The sequence below is a fragment of the Staurois parvus genome, unplaced genomic scaffold (assembly GCF_062004578.1).
Source record: "Staurois parvus isolate SC_StPar_1 unplaced genomic scaffold, SC_StPar_1.0 ptg000244l, whole genome shotgun sequence".
In the NCBI taxonomy this organism is placed as follows: domain Eukaryota; kingdom Metazoa; phylum Chordata; class Amphibia; order Anura; family Ranidae; genus Staurois; species Staurois parvus.
In genome coordinates, this window is record NW_028318040.1 from 1,436,754 (window position 1) to 1,453,905 (window position 17,152).

A 17,152-nucleotide genomic window follows, 5' to 3' on the forward strand; every position below is an offset into this window, starting at 1 on the left:
TCATACAGTTGTAAAAGACACAGCACTATCTATTATTATTATTATTATTATTATTATACAGTATTTATAAAGCGCCAATAGTTCGCTCAGCGCTGTACATTACAAAGGGAGACAGAACATGTGACAGAACAATACCAATACAATGCAAAACATGAGGGGATCGAGGGCCCTGCTCTTTCGAGCTTACAATCTAGGAGGGAGGGGGTGGTGGCACAGGAGGAGATAGCTGTGGGGGATGGAGTGGTAGGAAGAGTGGAGGAGGGAGGCAAGTTAGCAGGGGGTGGGGTAGGCTTCCCTGAAGAGATGGGTTTTCAGGGTGCGCCTAAAGGAGAGGAGAGTAGGTGATAATCTGATGGGTTGGGGCAGGGAGTTCCAGAGGATGGGTGACACCCTGGAGAAGTCCTGGAGGCGGGCATGGGAGGAGGAGACCAGGGAACTAGAGAGAAGGAGGTCTTGTGAGGAGCGGAGTGTGCGTGCTGGGCGGTACTTGGATATTAGGTCAGTGATGTAGTTCGGGGCAGTATGGTGGACAGCTTTGTACGTCAGCGTTAGGATTTTGAATTTGATCCGTTGCGCAATCGGAAGCCAGTGGAGGGATTGGCAGAGGGGGGTGGCGGAGACAGAGCGGTTGGAAAGGTGAATGAGTCTGGCAGCCGTGTTCAGGATGGACTGAAGAGGGGATAGCCAGCGGCGAGGCAGGCCAGTGAGGAGGGAGTTGCAGTAGTCGAGTCGTGATATGATGAGGGAGTGGATGAGCTGTTTAGTGGTTTCTGGGGTTAGGAACGTGCGGATTTTGGCGATGTTGCGGAGGTGGAGTCTGCACGAGTTTGTTAAAGATTGGACTTGGGGCTGGAAGGATAGGTTGGAGTCCAGAATGACACCCAGTACTCTGGCCTGCAGGGCGGGTTTGATGGTAGCGTTGTTGGATGTGACGGAGAAATCAATGGGGGGTGGTGTCCGGGCTGGGGGGAAGACAAGAAACTCGGTTTTGGAGAGGTTCAATTTAAGGAAGTGGAGCGACATCCAGTCTGATATGTCGCTCAGTAGGTGTGTGATTCGGGCTGAGACCAAGGGGGTGAGGTGGGGGGTTGAGAGATAGATTTGTGTGTCGTCGGCATAGAGGTGGTAGTTGAAGCCGTGAGAGTGTATGAGTTGGCCAAGGGAGGAGGTATAGATGGAGAAGAGAAGGGGCCCGAGGACAGAGCCTTGAGGGACCCCAACAGAGAGGGGGAGTGAGGGGGAGGTGGTAGCATTATAGGTAACGCTGAAAGAGCGTTGTGACAGGTAGGATGAGATCCAGGAGAGAGCAGAATCTCTGAGGCCGAGGGAGTGTAGTTTTTTGAGGAGGAGGGGGTGGTCGACTGTGTCGAAGGCCGCAGAGAGGTCAAGGAGTAGGAGCACTGAATAGTGTCCATTAGCTTTGGCGGTTAGCAGGTCGTTGGAGAGTTTGAGTAAGGCAGTTTCGGTGGAGTGTAGGGGACGGAAGCCGGACTGTAGGGGATCGAGGAGGTTGTTGTCGTTGAGGTGAGAGCATAGGCGGGTGTAGACTAGGCGCTCGAGGAGTTTAGATGTAAATGGGAGCAGGGAGATGGGTCTGAGGTTGTTCGGGTCATTGGGGTCCAGGGAGGGCTTTTTAAGTATGGGGGTGATGTGTGCATGTTTCAGAGGGGAGGGGAAAGTGCCTGAGGAGAGGGAGAGATTGAAGATGTGGGTGAGGGAGCGTAGGATGGAGGAGGAGGAAGGTCGTAGGAGTTGTGAGGGGATAGGGTCGAGGGGGCAGGTGGTGAGGCGGGCATCAGAGAGGGTCTTGGAGACTTCCTCGATGGTAGTAAGGTCAAAGGTGTGGAGTGTTGGGGGAGCTTCAGTATGAGGAATGTAGGGTGGGGTGGAAGAGGAGGTCAGAGCAGTGGTGGGGCCGTGGGAGAGGGGTGATGAGGGGGTAGCTGAGTGAGGGTGAAGGGGGTTGGAGAGAGTTTGAGCAGCGACGAAGTCCCTGCGGGTTATGTCGAGGGGGAGGGGGGATAAGGGGGTAGCTGTGTGAGAGGGGACAGGTTGAGAGGGCGTGTGAGTTGCGGCAATGTCCTTGCGAATTGTGTCAATTTTGTTTTTGAAGTGATTGGCAATCTCAAGGGCAGTGAGTGAGGTGCTGGGTGGAGGTGGGGGTGGAGAGAGTAGAGAGTTGAGGGCAGAGAAGAGTCGGCGAGGATTGGAGGAGAGGGCCTTGATGAGGGTCAAGAAGTAGGCCTGTTTGGCAGCATGGAGGGAGGAGGTGTAGGTGCGGAAGGCAGATTTGTAGCGGGTGAAGGCTTGTTTGGATTTGGTTTTGCGCCATAGTCGCTCCAGGGCACGACTTTGTCGTTTGAGGGTTTTGGTGTGATCAGTCTGCCAGGGCTGGAGCGGTCGGGGTCTGGTGTTGCGTGTGGTTAAAGGCGCTAGTGAGTCAAGGGCTGTTGAGAGCGCATTGTTGTAGGCGGTCAAAGCCAAGTCGGGGCAGGACAGGGGGAGGATGCGGTCGTGGAGTTGATCAGCTGCAGAGTGGAGGGAGGCAGGGTTAAGGTTGCGGAGGTTACGGCTGGTAGTAGTGTGACATTTGGAGGGGTAGGCGTTGGAGGACGAGGAGATAGAGAAGGTGATCAGGTTGTGGTCAGAGAGAGGGAAGGGGGTGTTAGTGAGGTTGTGGGGAGCACATCGGTTGGAGAAGACAAGATCAAGGATATTTCCGTTGGAGTGGTTAGTGGATTGTATGCACTGTGCAAGTGCAAAGGAGGAGGTTAGGTGGAGGAGACGGGCTGTGTCCGGGTTGTCGAGGTTGACAGGGATGTTAAAATCCCCAAGAATTATGGTGGGTAGCTCAGAGGAGAGGAAGAAGGGCAGCCAGGAGGAGAAGTCATCCAGGAAGCGGGGTATGGATCCAGGAGGCCGGTATATCACAGCAATCTTCAGGGGGGTTGGGGAGAATAGTCGGAGGCAGTGGGCCTCGAAGCAGGAGAAGGATAGGGAGGGGGGGTTTGGGAGGACTCGGAAGGTGCTCTGCGGTGACAGGAGCAGACCAACCCCACCACCTTTACGACCGTTAGGCCTGGGTGAGTGGGTCCAGGTGAGACCTCCATAGGAGAGTGCAGCAGGGGAGGTAGAGTCAGTGGGCTGGATCCAGGTTTCCGTGATCGCCAGGAGGTTGAGGGAGCGGGAAACAAAGAGGTCGTGGATGGCGGTAAGCTTGTTGCACACCGAACGGGCGTTCAGGAGTGCACATGAAAATGGGGGAGAGATTTTAGGGAGCAGGGAGACAGATACTAAGTTGCGGGGGTTGCAGTAGGACGTGGAAGTGGGAGGGTGTTGAGCGGGTGAGGGAGGTGGAGGGCCAGGATTTGGGGAGATGTCCCCCGCGGCTAGGAGGAGAAGGGTGAGAAAGGTGGCATGGGAGCGGGATGTGCAGGAGCGTGAGAAACTCCTAGTGGAGGTGTTGGGGTCAGTGGGAGAGTGGAATAATAGGAGGAGGTGGTGGGTGCCATAGAGGGGTGAGGGAAGCAGTGAGGACACGATATACAAATGTTTGGGAGGGGCAGAGGGATATAGTGAATGGAATTTGGGAATGGAGGAGAGGAAAATGAGAAGGAGGAGTGGAAGAGACATTTTGGGGAGGTGAAGAGAGCAGTAGTAGGGAGATGATAGCAGTGAGGGGGAGATGTACAGGTTGTGGGGTGGAGCAGAGGGGTAGAGAAATGAGATTTGGGAACAGAGGGTAGTAATATGATGAGAAGAGGGGCGTATTATATAAAGGCACACAGAGTGGGTCTCAGGCATGTAAGAGGTTTCCCAGGGTGTTTGCTTGCAGTCTTCCAGCATGCAGTAGAGCTTCTAACTGTTGTTGTGTCTTCCTGCTGCTTGGGTTCTCCTGCTTTAGTTCAACTGCTGCGTTTAACTGCTTCATCTATGCACTCGTTCGAAGCCGCACTCAATCTGAAGCAGCACCCCCATCAGAGACTGTGCCCCCCATCAGAGATCTCCCCCATGAGCTGATCTAAATTTATAGGGAGATGCTCAAATGAGCATTCAACTCCACCCCAATTAGAAGCTGATAAAGATCACATGAGGAGTGGGGGATGATTCTCTCAGGAAACAGACACCGATCGTAAAACGGGTGCAGCTAAAGGTGAGAACTGGTCAACATATACAAAAATATAAATACACCATTTGTTCTGAATATAGCAGGAGTCAATGCGTTTTGGAGTTAAGAGTGGAGGTAGGTGAAAGGAGCATTTACCCAGGAGGAAGGCAGCAGGAGTCAATGCGTTTTGGAGTTAAGAGTGGAGGTAGGTGAAAGGAGCATTTACCTGTGAAAGTAGAGAAGGCATAATTAGATTGCTGCGTTTAACTGCTTCATCTATGCACTCGTTCGAAGCCGCACTCAATCTGAAGCAGCACCCCCATCAGAGACTGTGCCCCCCATCTAGCAACTGGAGAGCAGATTCTCATCTGTAGGATATCGTCCAAATAATCTGCTCCTCTCCTCCCAAGACATCTTGCTCTCTAGCTCTCTTGTCACCTCCTCCCATGCTCGCATCCAGAATTTCTCCAGAACCTCTCCCATTCTCTGGAGCTCCCTACCCCAATATATCTGGTCAGCCTCCACGCTGTTCGCCTTTAGGCAATCTTTGAAAACTCACTTATTCAGGGAAGCCTACACCACCTCCACCTAAGAACTGTACTTGTAACCTCCATCAGATCATCTCTGCAGCTATCACCTTTTGTACCACCTCCCCTTCCTTTAGATTGTAAGCTCCATGAGCAGGGCCCTCATATTCCTTCTGTATTGAACTGTACAGTATTGAAATTGTACTGTACCGCTTTATAATTTAAAGCACAATGCAAACTGTTGGCGCTATATAAATCCTGTATAATAGTAATAATTGTGATGCAAGTGGTGCCGGGTTCTGTGTACTATCTGTGTGGGGAAGTCAGCACAGCACCCAAAAGGCTGAGGAGGAAGATAAATCATTAGAGATCCTGAGTGGGCATTAGCAGGTGCCATGGGAGATGCTATCATTTCATTTTTACAGCCCCAGTGGTACTCCTAATTCTTTGCCTACACATAGTGGTCAGCAGCATGACAGCAGCAGCTTTTTACCTGGAACACTTTTTCTTCATAGAGCTTCCTCTGTCCCTGATAGCCATACATGGTCCCTCCTCGTCCTCTTCTAGCAGGGTGGGGTCACAGTCCTTTCTATTGGTGACACACTCGGAGGGAGGGTGGCGCACAGCCCACCCACTCCATTACAAACATGGCAGGAAGGAGGAGAGGTACACAGCCCACACCTCCTCCTGGCCCTCAGCGCTGGGCTGGGCCTGTCAGCAGAGCCCTTTCAGTGCAGTGCCCACCCCCTCCCCTTCCCTAGTTTCAGCCCTTCCTGCAGCTGCAGATGTTTCTGCAGGCTCAGCTTGAGAATTAGGATTGAAACCTATCCTCTTTGGATGATTTTGTATCTGAGAAAGTTCAGTCTGCTAACATAATTCCTAGGCATAAAGATACAGTTTTGGTTCCTATTGATGCCGTGTGTACCTGTCTGGATCTGCCCATGATTAAAAAAATGGGGTGACATCCGTCTTTTTTGCAAACCCTTGGACCAAGAGCATCTCAGATAAGTGAGTAAAGAATGGGGTGTCTAGGGGTTAAAAGCTGGAATTTGAATTTCTTCAATATGTAAAGAAAAGGTATATGACTTATAATCATTAAAATAATATAATATCAATAGTGTTGTGCTAACTCATATCATTTAATGAAATTGACAAAAATAAATACCAAATAACATATAACAAGTAGGTGTCCAAGTGAAAATAGATAAAATAAAAGTCCTTGTGTTAAAACAGTCCTAAAAACAATAAATGATGTGTTTGAATAAATTGTGCTCCACAACTCCAACCGACAGTGCTGCTCCACAAATATGAAATCAGTGCACGTCCACCTAGGAATAGGATGGCCGCTCACCTCATATAATGGACCTATATGGTAACATAGGTCAAACAAGCATGGTAATTCAATGAATAGACTCCAGATGCCAGCAAAGAGCTGGTTAAGGCAATTACAGGGATGATAATGCATGATCATTCACAGGGATCTCCTCACAACTCCACCACTGCTCCCACAGTCAGCACAGGAGATCAACTCTTCAGGCTTCTTTTCCCGGTTTGATTCCTTTGTTCCAAGACAGAAACTACAGATGGGTATGGGATCTGCTCTGGGTGACTCCGCTTCCAAAACACCGCTTGTTCATGCGCACGGCACTCAGACTGCCATTTGTGACGGGGTGACGTAACATGTTTACCGGTGACATCATGCATTACCCAATGACATCACACAAGCTTCCGCACACCCGCTTCACCTCTTTCCCCCAGTGGCAGTAGCGCCCACACACGGCTTTCTCACATAAAGTCACCCGGTTCCAAGGAAAACCGTTACAATTTGCCGACATTTTGTTGCGCTGCATTCAGGTCTGAATTATAATCATTGGATTCAGATGTTCCAATCACCTTCATGGCCACAGGTGTGTAAAATCAAGCACCTAGGCATGCTAGACTGCTTCTACAGGAGCTCAGTGAATTCAAGCGTGGTACCGTGCTAGGTTGCCACCTGTGCAATAAGTCCATCCGTGAAATTTCCTTGCTACTAAATATTCCATGGTCAATTGTTAGTGGTATTGTAACAAAGAGGAAGCAACTGGGAACAACAGAAACTCAGCCACGAAGTTGAAGGCCACGTAAAATGACTGGGCGGGGTTAGCGCATGCTGAAGCACACAGTGCACAGAAGTTGCCAACTGTCTGCAAAGTCAATAGCTAAAGATCTCCAAACTTCATGTGGCCTTCAGATTAGCACAACAGTGTGTAGAGAGCTTCATGGAATGGGTTTCCATGACCAAGCAGATGCATCAAGCCTTACATCACCAAGTGCAATGCAAACCGTCAGATGCAGTGGTGTAAAGTACACCACCACTGAACTCTAGAGCAGCGGAGATGTGTTCTCTGGAGTGACGAATTACGCTTTTCTGTCTAGCAGTCCAATGAACATGTCTGGGTTTGGCAGTTTCCAGGAGAACGGTACCTGCCTGACTGCATTGTGCCTCGTGTAAAGTTTGGTGGAAGGGGGATTATAGTGTGTGGTTGTTTTTCAGGGGTTGGGCTTGGCCCCTTTGTTCCAGTGAAGGGAACTCTTAAGGGGTTAGCATACCAAGATATTTTGGACAATTTCATGCTCCCAACTTTGTGGGAACAGTTTGGGGATGGCCCCTTTCTGCTCCAACATAACTGCGCAGCAGTGCACAAAGCAAGGTCTATTTTGACATGGATGAGCAAGTTTGGGGTGGAGGAACTTGACTGGCCTCCACAGAGTCCTGATCTCAACCTGATAGAACACCTTTGGGATGACTTAGAGCAGAGACTGCGAGCCAGGCCTCCTTGTCTGACATCAGTGCCTGACCTCACAAATGTGCTTCTGGAAGAATGGTCAAATATTCCCATAGACACACTCCTAAACCTTGTGGACAGCCTTCCCAGAAGAGTTGAAGCTGTTATGGAAGCCAGAAAAGAGGAACTCCTTGGTGATTCAACAGAAGAGAAGGTAATTGTACAACAGTGGTTGGAATATAGGATTACTCGTGTAGACAGATTATCTTCTAAACAAAATGTTTAAACCATTCTAAAGGACCTTAACATGTACCTGGAGGACAAAGTATACATAGCTGAAAATAAATTAACATTGGCAGATATTTTAATTTATTATGGGCTCCATCCAATTATAGCTGACCTTTCAATTCAAGCGAAGGAGACTTCCATTAATGTATCTCATTGGTTCAGTCATATCCAACACTACCCTGGACTTTGGTAGCATCTCCCCAGCTTCGTCTTTATTAAAAATATAATCTATATGGACATCCATTAGCTGACTGGACAGCTTCCACTGGCATTCCTGTCTCATGCTTTATTTTAATAAATTAACCTTTTGGTAGTTCACATATTTGATTTGCAAGTTTTGTAATTTCATCCCTCTTTCTGTAAAATAAGGGATCTGTTAAACATTTTTTTATTTTTATTTTTTTTTGTTCTCCCTTCCTGTGTTTTTATAATATTGTGCCAAAAAAAAGGAATGGACGTCCACGGAAGACAACAGTGGTGGATGATCGCAGGATCCTCTCTATGTTAAAGAAAAACCCATTTACTACATCCAGACAAGTGAAGGACACTCTCCAGGAGGTGGTCGTATCATTGTCAAAGTCTACAATCAAGATAAGACTTCACGAGAGCAAATACAGAGGGTTCACCACAAGGTGTAAACCTTTCATAAGCCTGAAGAACAGAAAGGCCAGATTAGACTTTGCCAAAAAAATCTAAAAAAGCCAGACCATTTCTGGAAAAGCATTCTTTGGATGGATTAAATGAAGATTAATCTGTACCAGAATGACGGGGAAAAAAAAGCGTGGAGAAGGCTTGGAACAGCTCATTGTCCAAAGCACACAACATCATCTGTAAAACATGGTGGAGGCAGTGTGATGGCATGGGCATGGATGGCTTCCAGTGGCACTGGGTCATTGGTATTTATTGATGATGTGACAGAAGACAGAAGCAGCTGGATGAATTCTGCAGTGTTTAGAGATATACTGCCAGCCCAAATTCAGCCAAATTCAGCAAATTGATTGGATGGCACTTCACAGTACAGATGGACAATGATGCAAAACACACTGCAAAAGCAACCCAGGAGCTTTTGAAGGAAAAGAAGTGGAATATTCTGCAATGGCCAGGTCAATCACCTGATCTCAACCCAATTGAGCATGCATTTCAATTTCTGAAGGCAGAACTAAAGGCAGAAAGACCCACAAAGAACAACTGAAGACAGCTGCAGTTAGAGCCTGGCAAAGCATCAGAAAGGAGGAAACCCAGTCTCTGATAATGTTCCAGACTTCAGGCAGTCATTGCCAGTAAAGGATTCTCAACAAAATATTAAAAACGAACATTTTATTTATGATTATATTCAATTGTCCAATTACATTTGGTCCCTTGAAAAAGGGAGATAGCTACTCTTAAGAGCTGTAGTTCCTAAACCCTTCCTCCAATTTGGATGTACATACCCTTAAATAAAACCTGAGAGTGTGCACTTTCAGCCCATATCCATTATTTAACTATAGCTTGAATACGTTTTGGTAAACACCTGAAAAAAAACTAACATTGTACCTGTGACCAAATATACATGGAACACACACACACACACTGAAAAGTATTTGCTCCCTTCCTGTTTTTTTTTTTAGTTTGCATATTTGTCACACCTAAATGATTCATATAATCAAATAAATTGTACTATTACACAAAGATAACCCAAATAAATACAAAATGCACTTGATGATGTTTTCATTTATTAAGGGAAAAAACCTGCCCAAACCTGCCTGGCCATATGTGAAAAAGTAATTGTCCCTCCCTTGCTAAATCATGAATCAACTGTGATTAATTACATTATTTGGAAAGCTGAGTTAAATTTCACTTGTCACACCCAGGCCTCATTACGGCCTGACCTGTTGAATCATGAAATCACTTAAATAGAAGATGTCTGACAAAGTGTAGCATGCTATAAGATCTCAAAAAGCAACACATCGATCTAAAGAAATTCAAGAACAGATGAGAAACAAAGTAATTGACATGTATCAGTCTAGAAAGGGTTACAGAGCAATTTCTATGGCGAACCACTGAGAGCCATTATCCACAATTGGAGAAAATGTGGAACAGTGGTGAACCTTCCCAGGTGTGGCCAGCCTACCAAAATGACTCAGAGAGCACAACGGTGACTCATCCAGGAGGTCATAAAAGAACCCAGAGCAACATCTAAAGAACTGCAGTACTCACTTGCTTCAGTTAAGGTACAGTGTTCATGGTTCAACAATAAGAACGAGACTGGGCAAAAATGGCATCCATGGGAGAGTTCCAAAGGGAAAGCCACTGCTAACCAAAAACACAAAAGCTCATCTCACAGTTGCCTAAAAACATCTAGATTTTCCCCAAGACTTTGGGCAAATATTCTGTGGACTGATGAGTCAAAAGTTGGACTTTTTGGAAGGTATGCGTCCTGTTACATCTGGTGTAAAACTAACACAGAATTTCGTAAAAAGAACATCATGCCAACAGTCAAACGTGTGATGGTTTGGGGCTGCTTTGCAGGTTCAGGACCTGATTGACTTGCCAATATTGATGGAACCATGAATTGTGCACTCTGCCAGGATCCTCAGGCCTCAAGCTCAATCTCACTTGGCTTACTGGTGGAACCCAAGTTGAGATACAGTCTAAAGTCACCTCACCTGCAGAAGAAGGGGGAGCGGTATCCAAAAATGCTTCCAGCCATTGGAAATATTGTTAAAAGAAAGGACGCCGCTCTATCCATTCATAAATTCAGTCTATGAAATGGCCTCCGCCGTAGTGCCAGCCACGCCCTCTAGAGGGCATGGCCGGAACTACGGTTGAGGCCATTTCATAGACCGGACATCATGATCGTATAGAGCGGCAACCTTTCTTCTGACAATATTCTAAAGCTCAAGTATTTTTTTTTTTAGACTTTATGACAATCTGTGTACCAGCAACAGGCCGTGGACACAGATCTGTCATCGGCTGTGTCCAATGGACACCGTGGGCGTGTGCGAGGTTCGATCCGAAAGGACGTCATATAATGCCCTCTCAGATCGATGAAAGTCCCGCTCTACCGTCAATTTGCTATTTGCCGGGCGAGAAATGGTTCATGCTGTAAAACCCTCCAATGTGGCTGAATTAAAGCAATTCTGCAAAGAAGAGTGGGTCAAAATAACTGCACAGCGATGTGAAAGACTCATTGCCAGTTACCGCAAACACGTTTGCAGTTGTTGCCAACCAGTTGTTAGGTTAAGGGGCAATTACCTTTTCACATAGGGCCAAGCAGGTTTGGACAGCTTCTTTCCCCTAATAAATGAAATCATCCTTTATTAAAAACTGCATGTTGTATTTACTCGGTTGCCTTTGTGTAAAAAAACATTTAAGTGTGACAAATATGCAAAAAAAAATGAGGAAGAGGGCAAACACTTTCTCACAGCACTGTGTGTGTGTGTGTGTGTGTGTGTGTGTGTGTGTGTGTGTGTGTGTGTGTGTGAGTGTGTGTGTGTATGTATGTATATATATCTATATATATCTATATATATATGTATGTGTGTGTAAAAAATGTATTAGTACATTACCTGAAACGTATAGTGTATAAAGATGGAAGATACACTTGTTCCAGGTTTACAAAATTACATGTCATCATAAACTGTGCATAGAGCTTACAACTCATCTCAGAACTATTAAAGTGTTACTAAACCCAGGACCCTGCATTCACTTTATCTGGTCTCCCACAGTACACAGAACATGGAAGTGCAATTATTTTAGTAAATATAAACTGCTAAATACCTTTTCTCATCAACAGTTAGAGCAGTCTTGGAACTTCTATCAGTGTTCAGCAGAGCACTGGTTATAGCTTGTAGGAGGAGTTTTCTTTCTGTTCTAGTAGGATTCAAAACCCCTGACCTCTGTCAGGACAGTGCTAATTGGCCCTGTGATGATCACATGCAATCTCCCAAGAAAAAAAACCTCTCCAGCAATACACACCAAACTGAGCATGTGCAGAATGGCTACGGTTCAGTCTGTCTTATCAGGCGATAAGACGTGGACATTTGAACAAGAGGAGGAGAAGAGAAGTCAGGCTCAAATGGCCTTTTTACACAATGCAGAGGATTAACCCCTTAAGTTCCACAGTGTGTATAACAAGTATGCTTTACTGCATATACAGACTGATTTTACTGTTGTGGGTTTAGTAACACTTTAATGTAACAGCAGAATTAAAAAACAGTGTCTGCAGAACTCAAAGCCTGAAATAAGAAAACAAGTAGGCATAAACACCAGTGTCCATTCTGTATTCATGCTCCAATATTAGCAATCCATACATTGTCCATTATCCATTGGTCATAACACGTGTCCACACAGTGACCAAACTTCAGTGCATTGATTTTTCTCAAGAATGATTGCCCATCCTCCCTTCTTCTCCAAGTGAAAGATCTCTGTGTGTTCCTATACCCTTGGACTAGCACTTACCTTCTGTGTATGACCTATACTAATATAAATTAGGTAGTTCATAAAGGCTGTAGATCCAAATCTCGACTGTCCTGGTTGGAATCATGCAGGGCTTACTCCTCCCGCACTCAAAGAAACCAAATACAATCACACATAGCATAACATTCTTAAATTTGTATATGTTCTTAAATAAACTAACTTACAAGTATCCCATAAATCTTATGTGATCATTGCCTCTCTGTTCCCTGTCACAGTTCTGGTCAGTGTCTCACCACCGAAGACACAGTGAAACACTGGGGCAATGTTTCCTGATTGTGCATCATATGATTAAGCTTCTAAATCTCTACCTCTGGCCTGCTTCAATTTATCAAACCTTCCAATTTCTCTGTGCCAGCTAACAGATCTCCACACTGCTCTGGTCATTGGCCAGAAAATGAGAGCTTTTGAGGTCTCTACTTTAAGACCGCAAACCTGTTTGCAATATCCAAAGCAAATGGGGGCATATATTCCATTCTGGATCTAAAAGCACTCAGTATCTTCATTCGAGTGCACAAATTCCACCTGTAATCTACCAAGTTAGTCATTGCTTCCCTTCACCAGGGAGACTTCCTGGCGTCAAGGATGCTAACTTGAATGTCCCTATCTTTCCAGTGCATCAACACTACCTACATTTTTCTGTGGGCACACAATACTGCCATGTTTATACAAGAAAACTTATTCCTGCGCCAAAACTTTCCAAATAACACTCTAAAAATGCTGCTCTGCCAATCGTGAAAACACAAACAATATAAATATAAATAAACAGCGCAAATTTAGATGATTAATCAATATAATAAATCATATAAAATAGGTGCATAAATTATTAGTGTTTGCCCTTAATCTTAAACAAAAACACCCAAAAGTCCATGTGCTGAAAACATAATTAAATTGTTGAAATAAAAGTGCAAACTTCTTTTCTTCAAAAAATACTTTCACCTTCCACCCGTGCACAAACCAACATCGAATACACTCACCAGAACTTGGTGAGTAAAAGACCTTTAAGGAATTTTTAGGGATCCTAAACCCTCTTTGGTGCCACGCTAGGGAAAATCTTCACCCTCCGAATAGACTCCACCATCCAACCAAAAGAAAAAAACTCACATAGCATAATATTGTCACACAATAGTCACTTTTTCCAAATGGAGATTAAGGCCACTCACATGTTAAACACTTGCTAAAGGCATGTTTATTATGTATAAAAGGCTTCAGTTCCAGCAGATATACAAACTTTTCCTTCCAGGACTCTCACATCCACAGTGGAACAAAGACAGGACTCCTCTTAGACCAAACAGTGAACCAAGATGGCCGCTGGAACGCACCGCTCAGCGTGCGTTCCACTCACCGGAAATGACGTCAGGCGCATGGAGTGTGGACCGGAAATGCGTCAACGCGTTTCACCCCTCCCATAGGGCGTTATCAATACTGCCAGTTTGTTGCTTTTCCCTTTGGTCTTTCACCTACGCCTTGAATATTCACCAAGGTACCAGCTCCCGTGTGTGCTATGCTGAGTTCTCAGGCTATTCCTTTCATGACACGTTTGGCTGGCTTCTTGCTTTGTGGACAGAATGGTTCAGACTCTTGAAAGGATCCTGAAACTTCGGTAATCAACTCATCGATTGGAGCAACCTTTTTTTTTTTCTCCAAGTTACTGCACAGTCCAATGTTTTTCTCCCAAAAGACAAACTCCTGGGTCTCTGCTCCAAAGTTTGGACTCTGTAGTCCAGGATCCGTTCTATTCTCTACTTTTGCATGAGAGTTCTGGGCTTGATGGTGGCCTCTTTGAGTTCATTTAAAGGGACACAGGACCCATTCCTATGCCTTATGCTCACGCCTACTACTGCTTTTGTATGAGAATGAAGGATGATGGCAGTTGGAGGGAATACATCTTGTTGACTTACAACTCTTTTGTTTGCCTGTGTCCAATTATCCTGTAGGCAACAGTATTACCCAGTAACAACCTCACAATTATTTATGACCCTGTGCCATATAGACATTCTGCTTTAGCTGCCCATAATTTGAGTACAGTGCAGTATTTGCTAGCTGAGTTATAAATATAGAGTTGTGTTGCTATTGTTTTTTAGATTGAAGTTGATATTCCACGTTGTCATCAGTATGATGAGCTGCTCTCCTCACCTGAAGGGCATGCAAAGTTTCGAAGAGTGCTAAAAGCTTGGGTGGTATCACATCCAAACCTAGTATACTGGCAGGGTGAGTTACTCTACTCTTCATATTGCTTTTATAGTATTGTGTATCTTTTATCCAGACTCCATATCTTGGAGGGTGTTTTACTCTGATCATTATATTGTTGTTATTTGCATTGTGTGTCTTCCATCCAAACTTAGTATACTTGTGTGGTAAACTACACTTATACTATCATTTTCCTGTTATGTGTGTTGTGTTACCTATATCTAAAGCTAGTATATTGACGATGTGTGTTTCACAGCTATTACTGTTTGCGAGCAGAAGTCTGTTTGATGGGGTTTTCTTCTATTGCCACACATATTCTGAACATTTTCCAATTTATGAATTGTACAGTGTGAATCCTAAACAATAGCAAATCCACATGTATAGTCTTTAGAGTTCTTCTGTTATGGGAAAAAGTAAATTCCCACAAGAGTATTGAGCAGAACTGAGGGATTAGTACAAGTCATGAGACCATCATGATCTATGCAGACCAGCCTCTTATAGGAAAATGACAACATGCTTTACATTGTGATGCCTGAACAACTACAGATTTTAACTTAGTAGACATGCTTATGATAAAACTACACAAAAAGCTCTGTAACTTACATAAGGGTGACATTCTCTGAAGCATCACAAAAGCTGATTGATGTTACAGTGTAGCCTTTTAGTAACAAATGTATGTAAAGCATAAAATTCACTAGGTTTGGTGCCACCTGGTGCTGTAAAACATTGTGTAACCCCCCCCCCCCGTTAAGTATAGATACCCTCCTTAAGTACAGGACCCCCCTCCGCACCTCAGTACAGATACCCCTCTCCACTAAGTATAGACCTCCTTGCTCAGTACAGACTCGCCTGCCAGCCCATATCCTGGCCCGTGCCCCCTGAGTTTACTTTTCCTCAGTGACACAGTGTTACAGGGAATATTGTGACAGGGGGACACATGGACCCCCTAGAGTAGGGGTGGGGTTGCAGTTGTAGCTATGCCAGTGGTGTCAACCCTTTGACCTGTGTTACCTAGTTGTGGTCCGCACCCCCATAGCGACACCACTGAGAGGAGTGAATCTCCCTAGCAGTGACACAGGCAGCAAAATTATATTCTCAGATGCTACAAAAGAAACCTTTCTAAAAGTTAAAATACTGTACTTCACTTTTCATTTGTGCGTTTATTCACATTTGCTGAAAATGGACCTAAACTGCACAATCAGTGCCCAAAAAAGATGCTTCCTATAACATATCAAATCTTAATTCTTTTTTGAGTTCAGGTCCACGTTAACTTACTTTTCTTTTTAGGTAGGACTGAGGTTGTTAGTGATATTTCTGCTCACTTCCAGCTACCCTTCCTCAATGGAAAGGGAATCAGATTAAATCTCTTAAACAGAGACACAATATTTTTTTAGTAGAGTGGAAAATGGCTGAAACCTTTCTCAGGTTCTTATTGTTTTCACTAGGTAGCGTCACTTCATGTCATGGTGTCACCTGGATAGAAAGTGAGGGGAATTCTGACACAGACTTGACAGGCCTAACACTTTCCACAAAAACCCTATAAAAATTGTCTGGAGTTGGGCTTTAACCTGCATTTCCTTTATTGTTGGATGACTTGGGGTTTTGATTTCAAGATAAAGCAAGCCTATAGAGAAAATACTCTTTAATGCAGTGCTTTTTGTATTGACAGGCTTGGATTCTTTATGTGCGCCATTCCTCTACTTGAATTTTAACAATGAAGGTAAGGGTCTACTACTTTTAAATGAGAACATAATGATTATTTTTTTGATAATGGCTATGGTAGATTGTGTTTATATAGCACTGATAGTTGTCTATTACCTTAATTTTGTGCACTCAATCAACATTGCTGTCTGGCCACCCAAGCAGGGTGTTCCACACTTTATGCATTTCTAGCCTAACTTAGAAAAACACACCTCCATCACCAAAGTATCTGTTCAAACAAAATCCAACTGCTATGAATGCCATGTGATGGTTGAAGTCACATGTTTTATGGCATGTTAATGGTCCAGGTTTGTTAGCATAAAGATAAGGCAAAAGTCTCCATATCCATATCCCCTATAATGGCTTTAAAGGTTTAATAATGTTTACATAATCTTTTATGGTTGTGTGCAGTATTCACTGACAGCTGGGGAGAAGTTTTTATAAAAATGTATTGCATATTCCACAAATATTCAATAAACACAAATAGCACTACAGTATTTTAGGTAAAATAAAATCACTGAGTGTTGATCAAAATGGCAGATAGTAGTAAAAGTTATTTTCCAGTTTGTAGGAAAATCATGCAGTGCAGTGCAGAATCTTCAAGCATTCTACTAAATATAATTGGTAGTTTAGCAGGTTTTAATGATCTACTACTCTCCAAATCACAGTTGAAATAACAATACTGTACAAGCTGCATAAAGCCGAAATAAAATATGCTTATATAGCTTGTTTTACTACAGTTCTAAATGATACATTTTGAATAGTCAACAAATTGTCTTCATATTTTCTAGAATCAGATCTTGCCAAACACAATGTCAAAACTCCAAGTCTGCTTTTCTGACAAATATGATTATTGTAAAACAGAGTAGGGCAGGTATCTTTTTTTAATTTTTATTTAATATAATTGTTGTGTTTCTTTTTTGCCTTTTGATTGTACATGCTGTGAAAGTGCCTGACAAGCAAGGCTTCATTCGCTGAGACTTATGCGTATTTTCTGCATGAAATGAAGGCTTTTGCTGGCAAAACTAACAGAAGATCCCGTGTAAAATATAGGCCTAAAGTATTTGAGTTGTAATGCTTAGAACACACGTTCAGTTTTGCTAGATCTGTTTTTGCTG

General features: G+C 44.3%; 1 protein-coding gene across 1 annotated transcript in view; it reads left to right on the top strand.

The window, feature by feature from the left end:
• The window catches only part of TBCK (TBC1 domain containing kinase), a 367,627-nt gene that overhangs the window by 111,377 nt on the left and 239,098 nt on the right, over positions 1-17,152 (top strand). The window contains exons 17-18 of the mRNA XM_089680503.1: positions 14,228-14,354; positions 16,003-16,053. Coding sequence (XP_089536629.1) covers positions 14,228-14,354; positions 16,003-16,053 — 178 coding nt within the window. The remainder of the gene's footprint in view (positions 1-14,227; positions 14,355-16,002; positions 16,054-17,152) is intronic.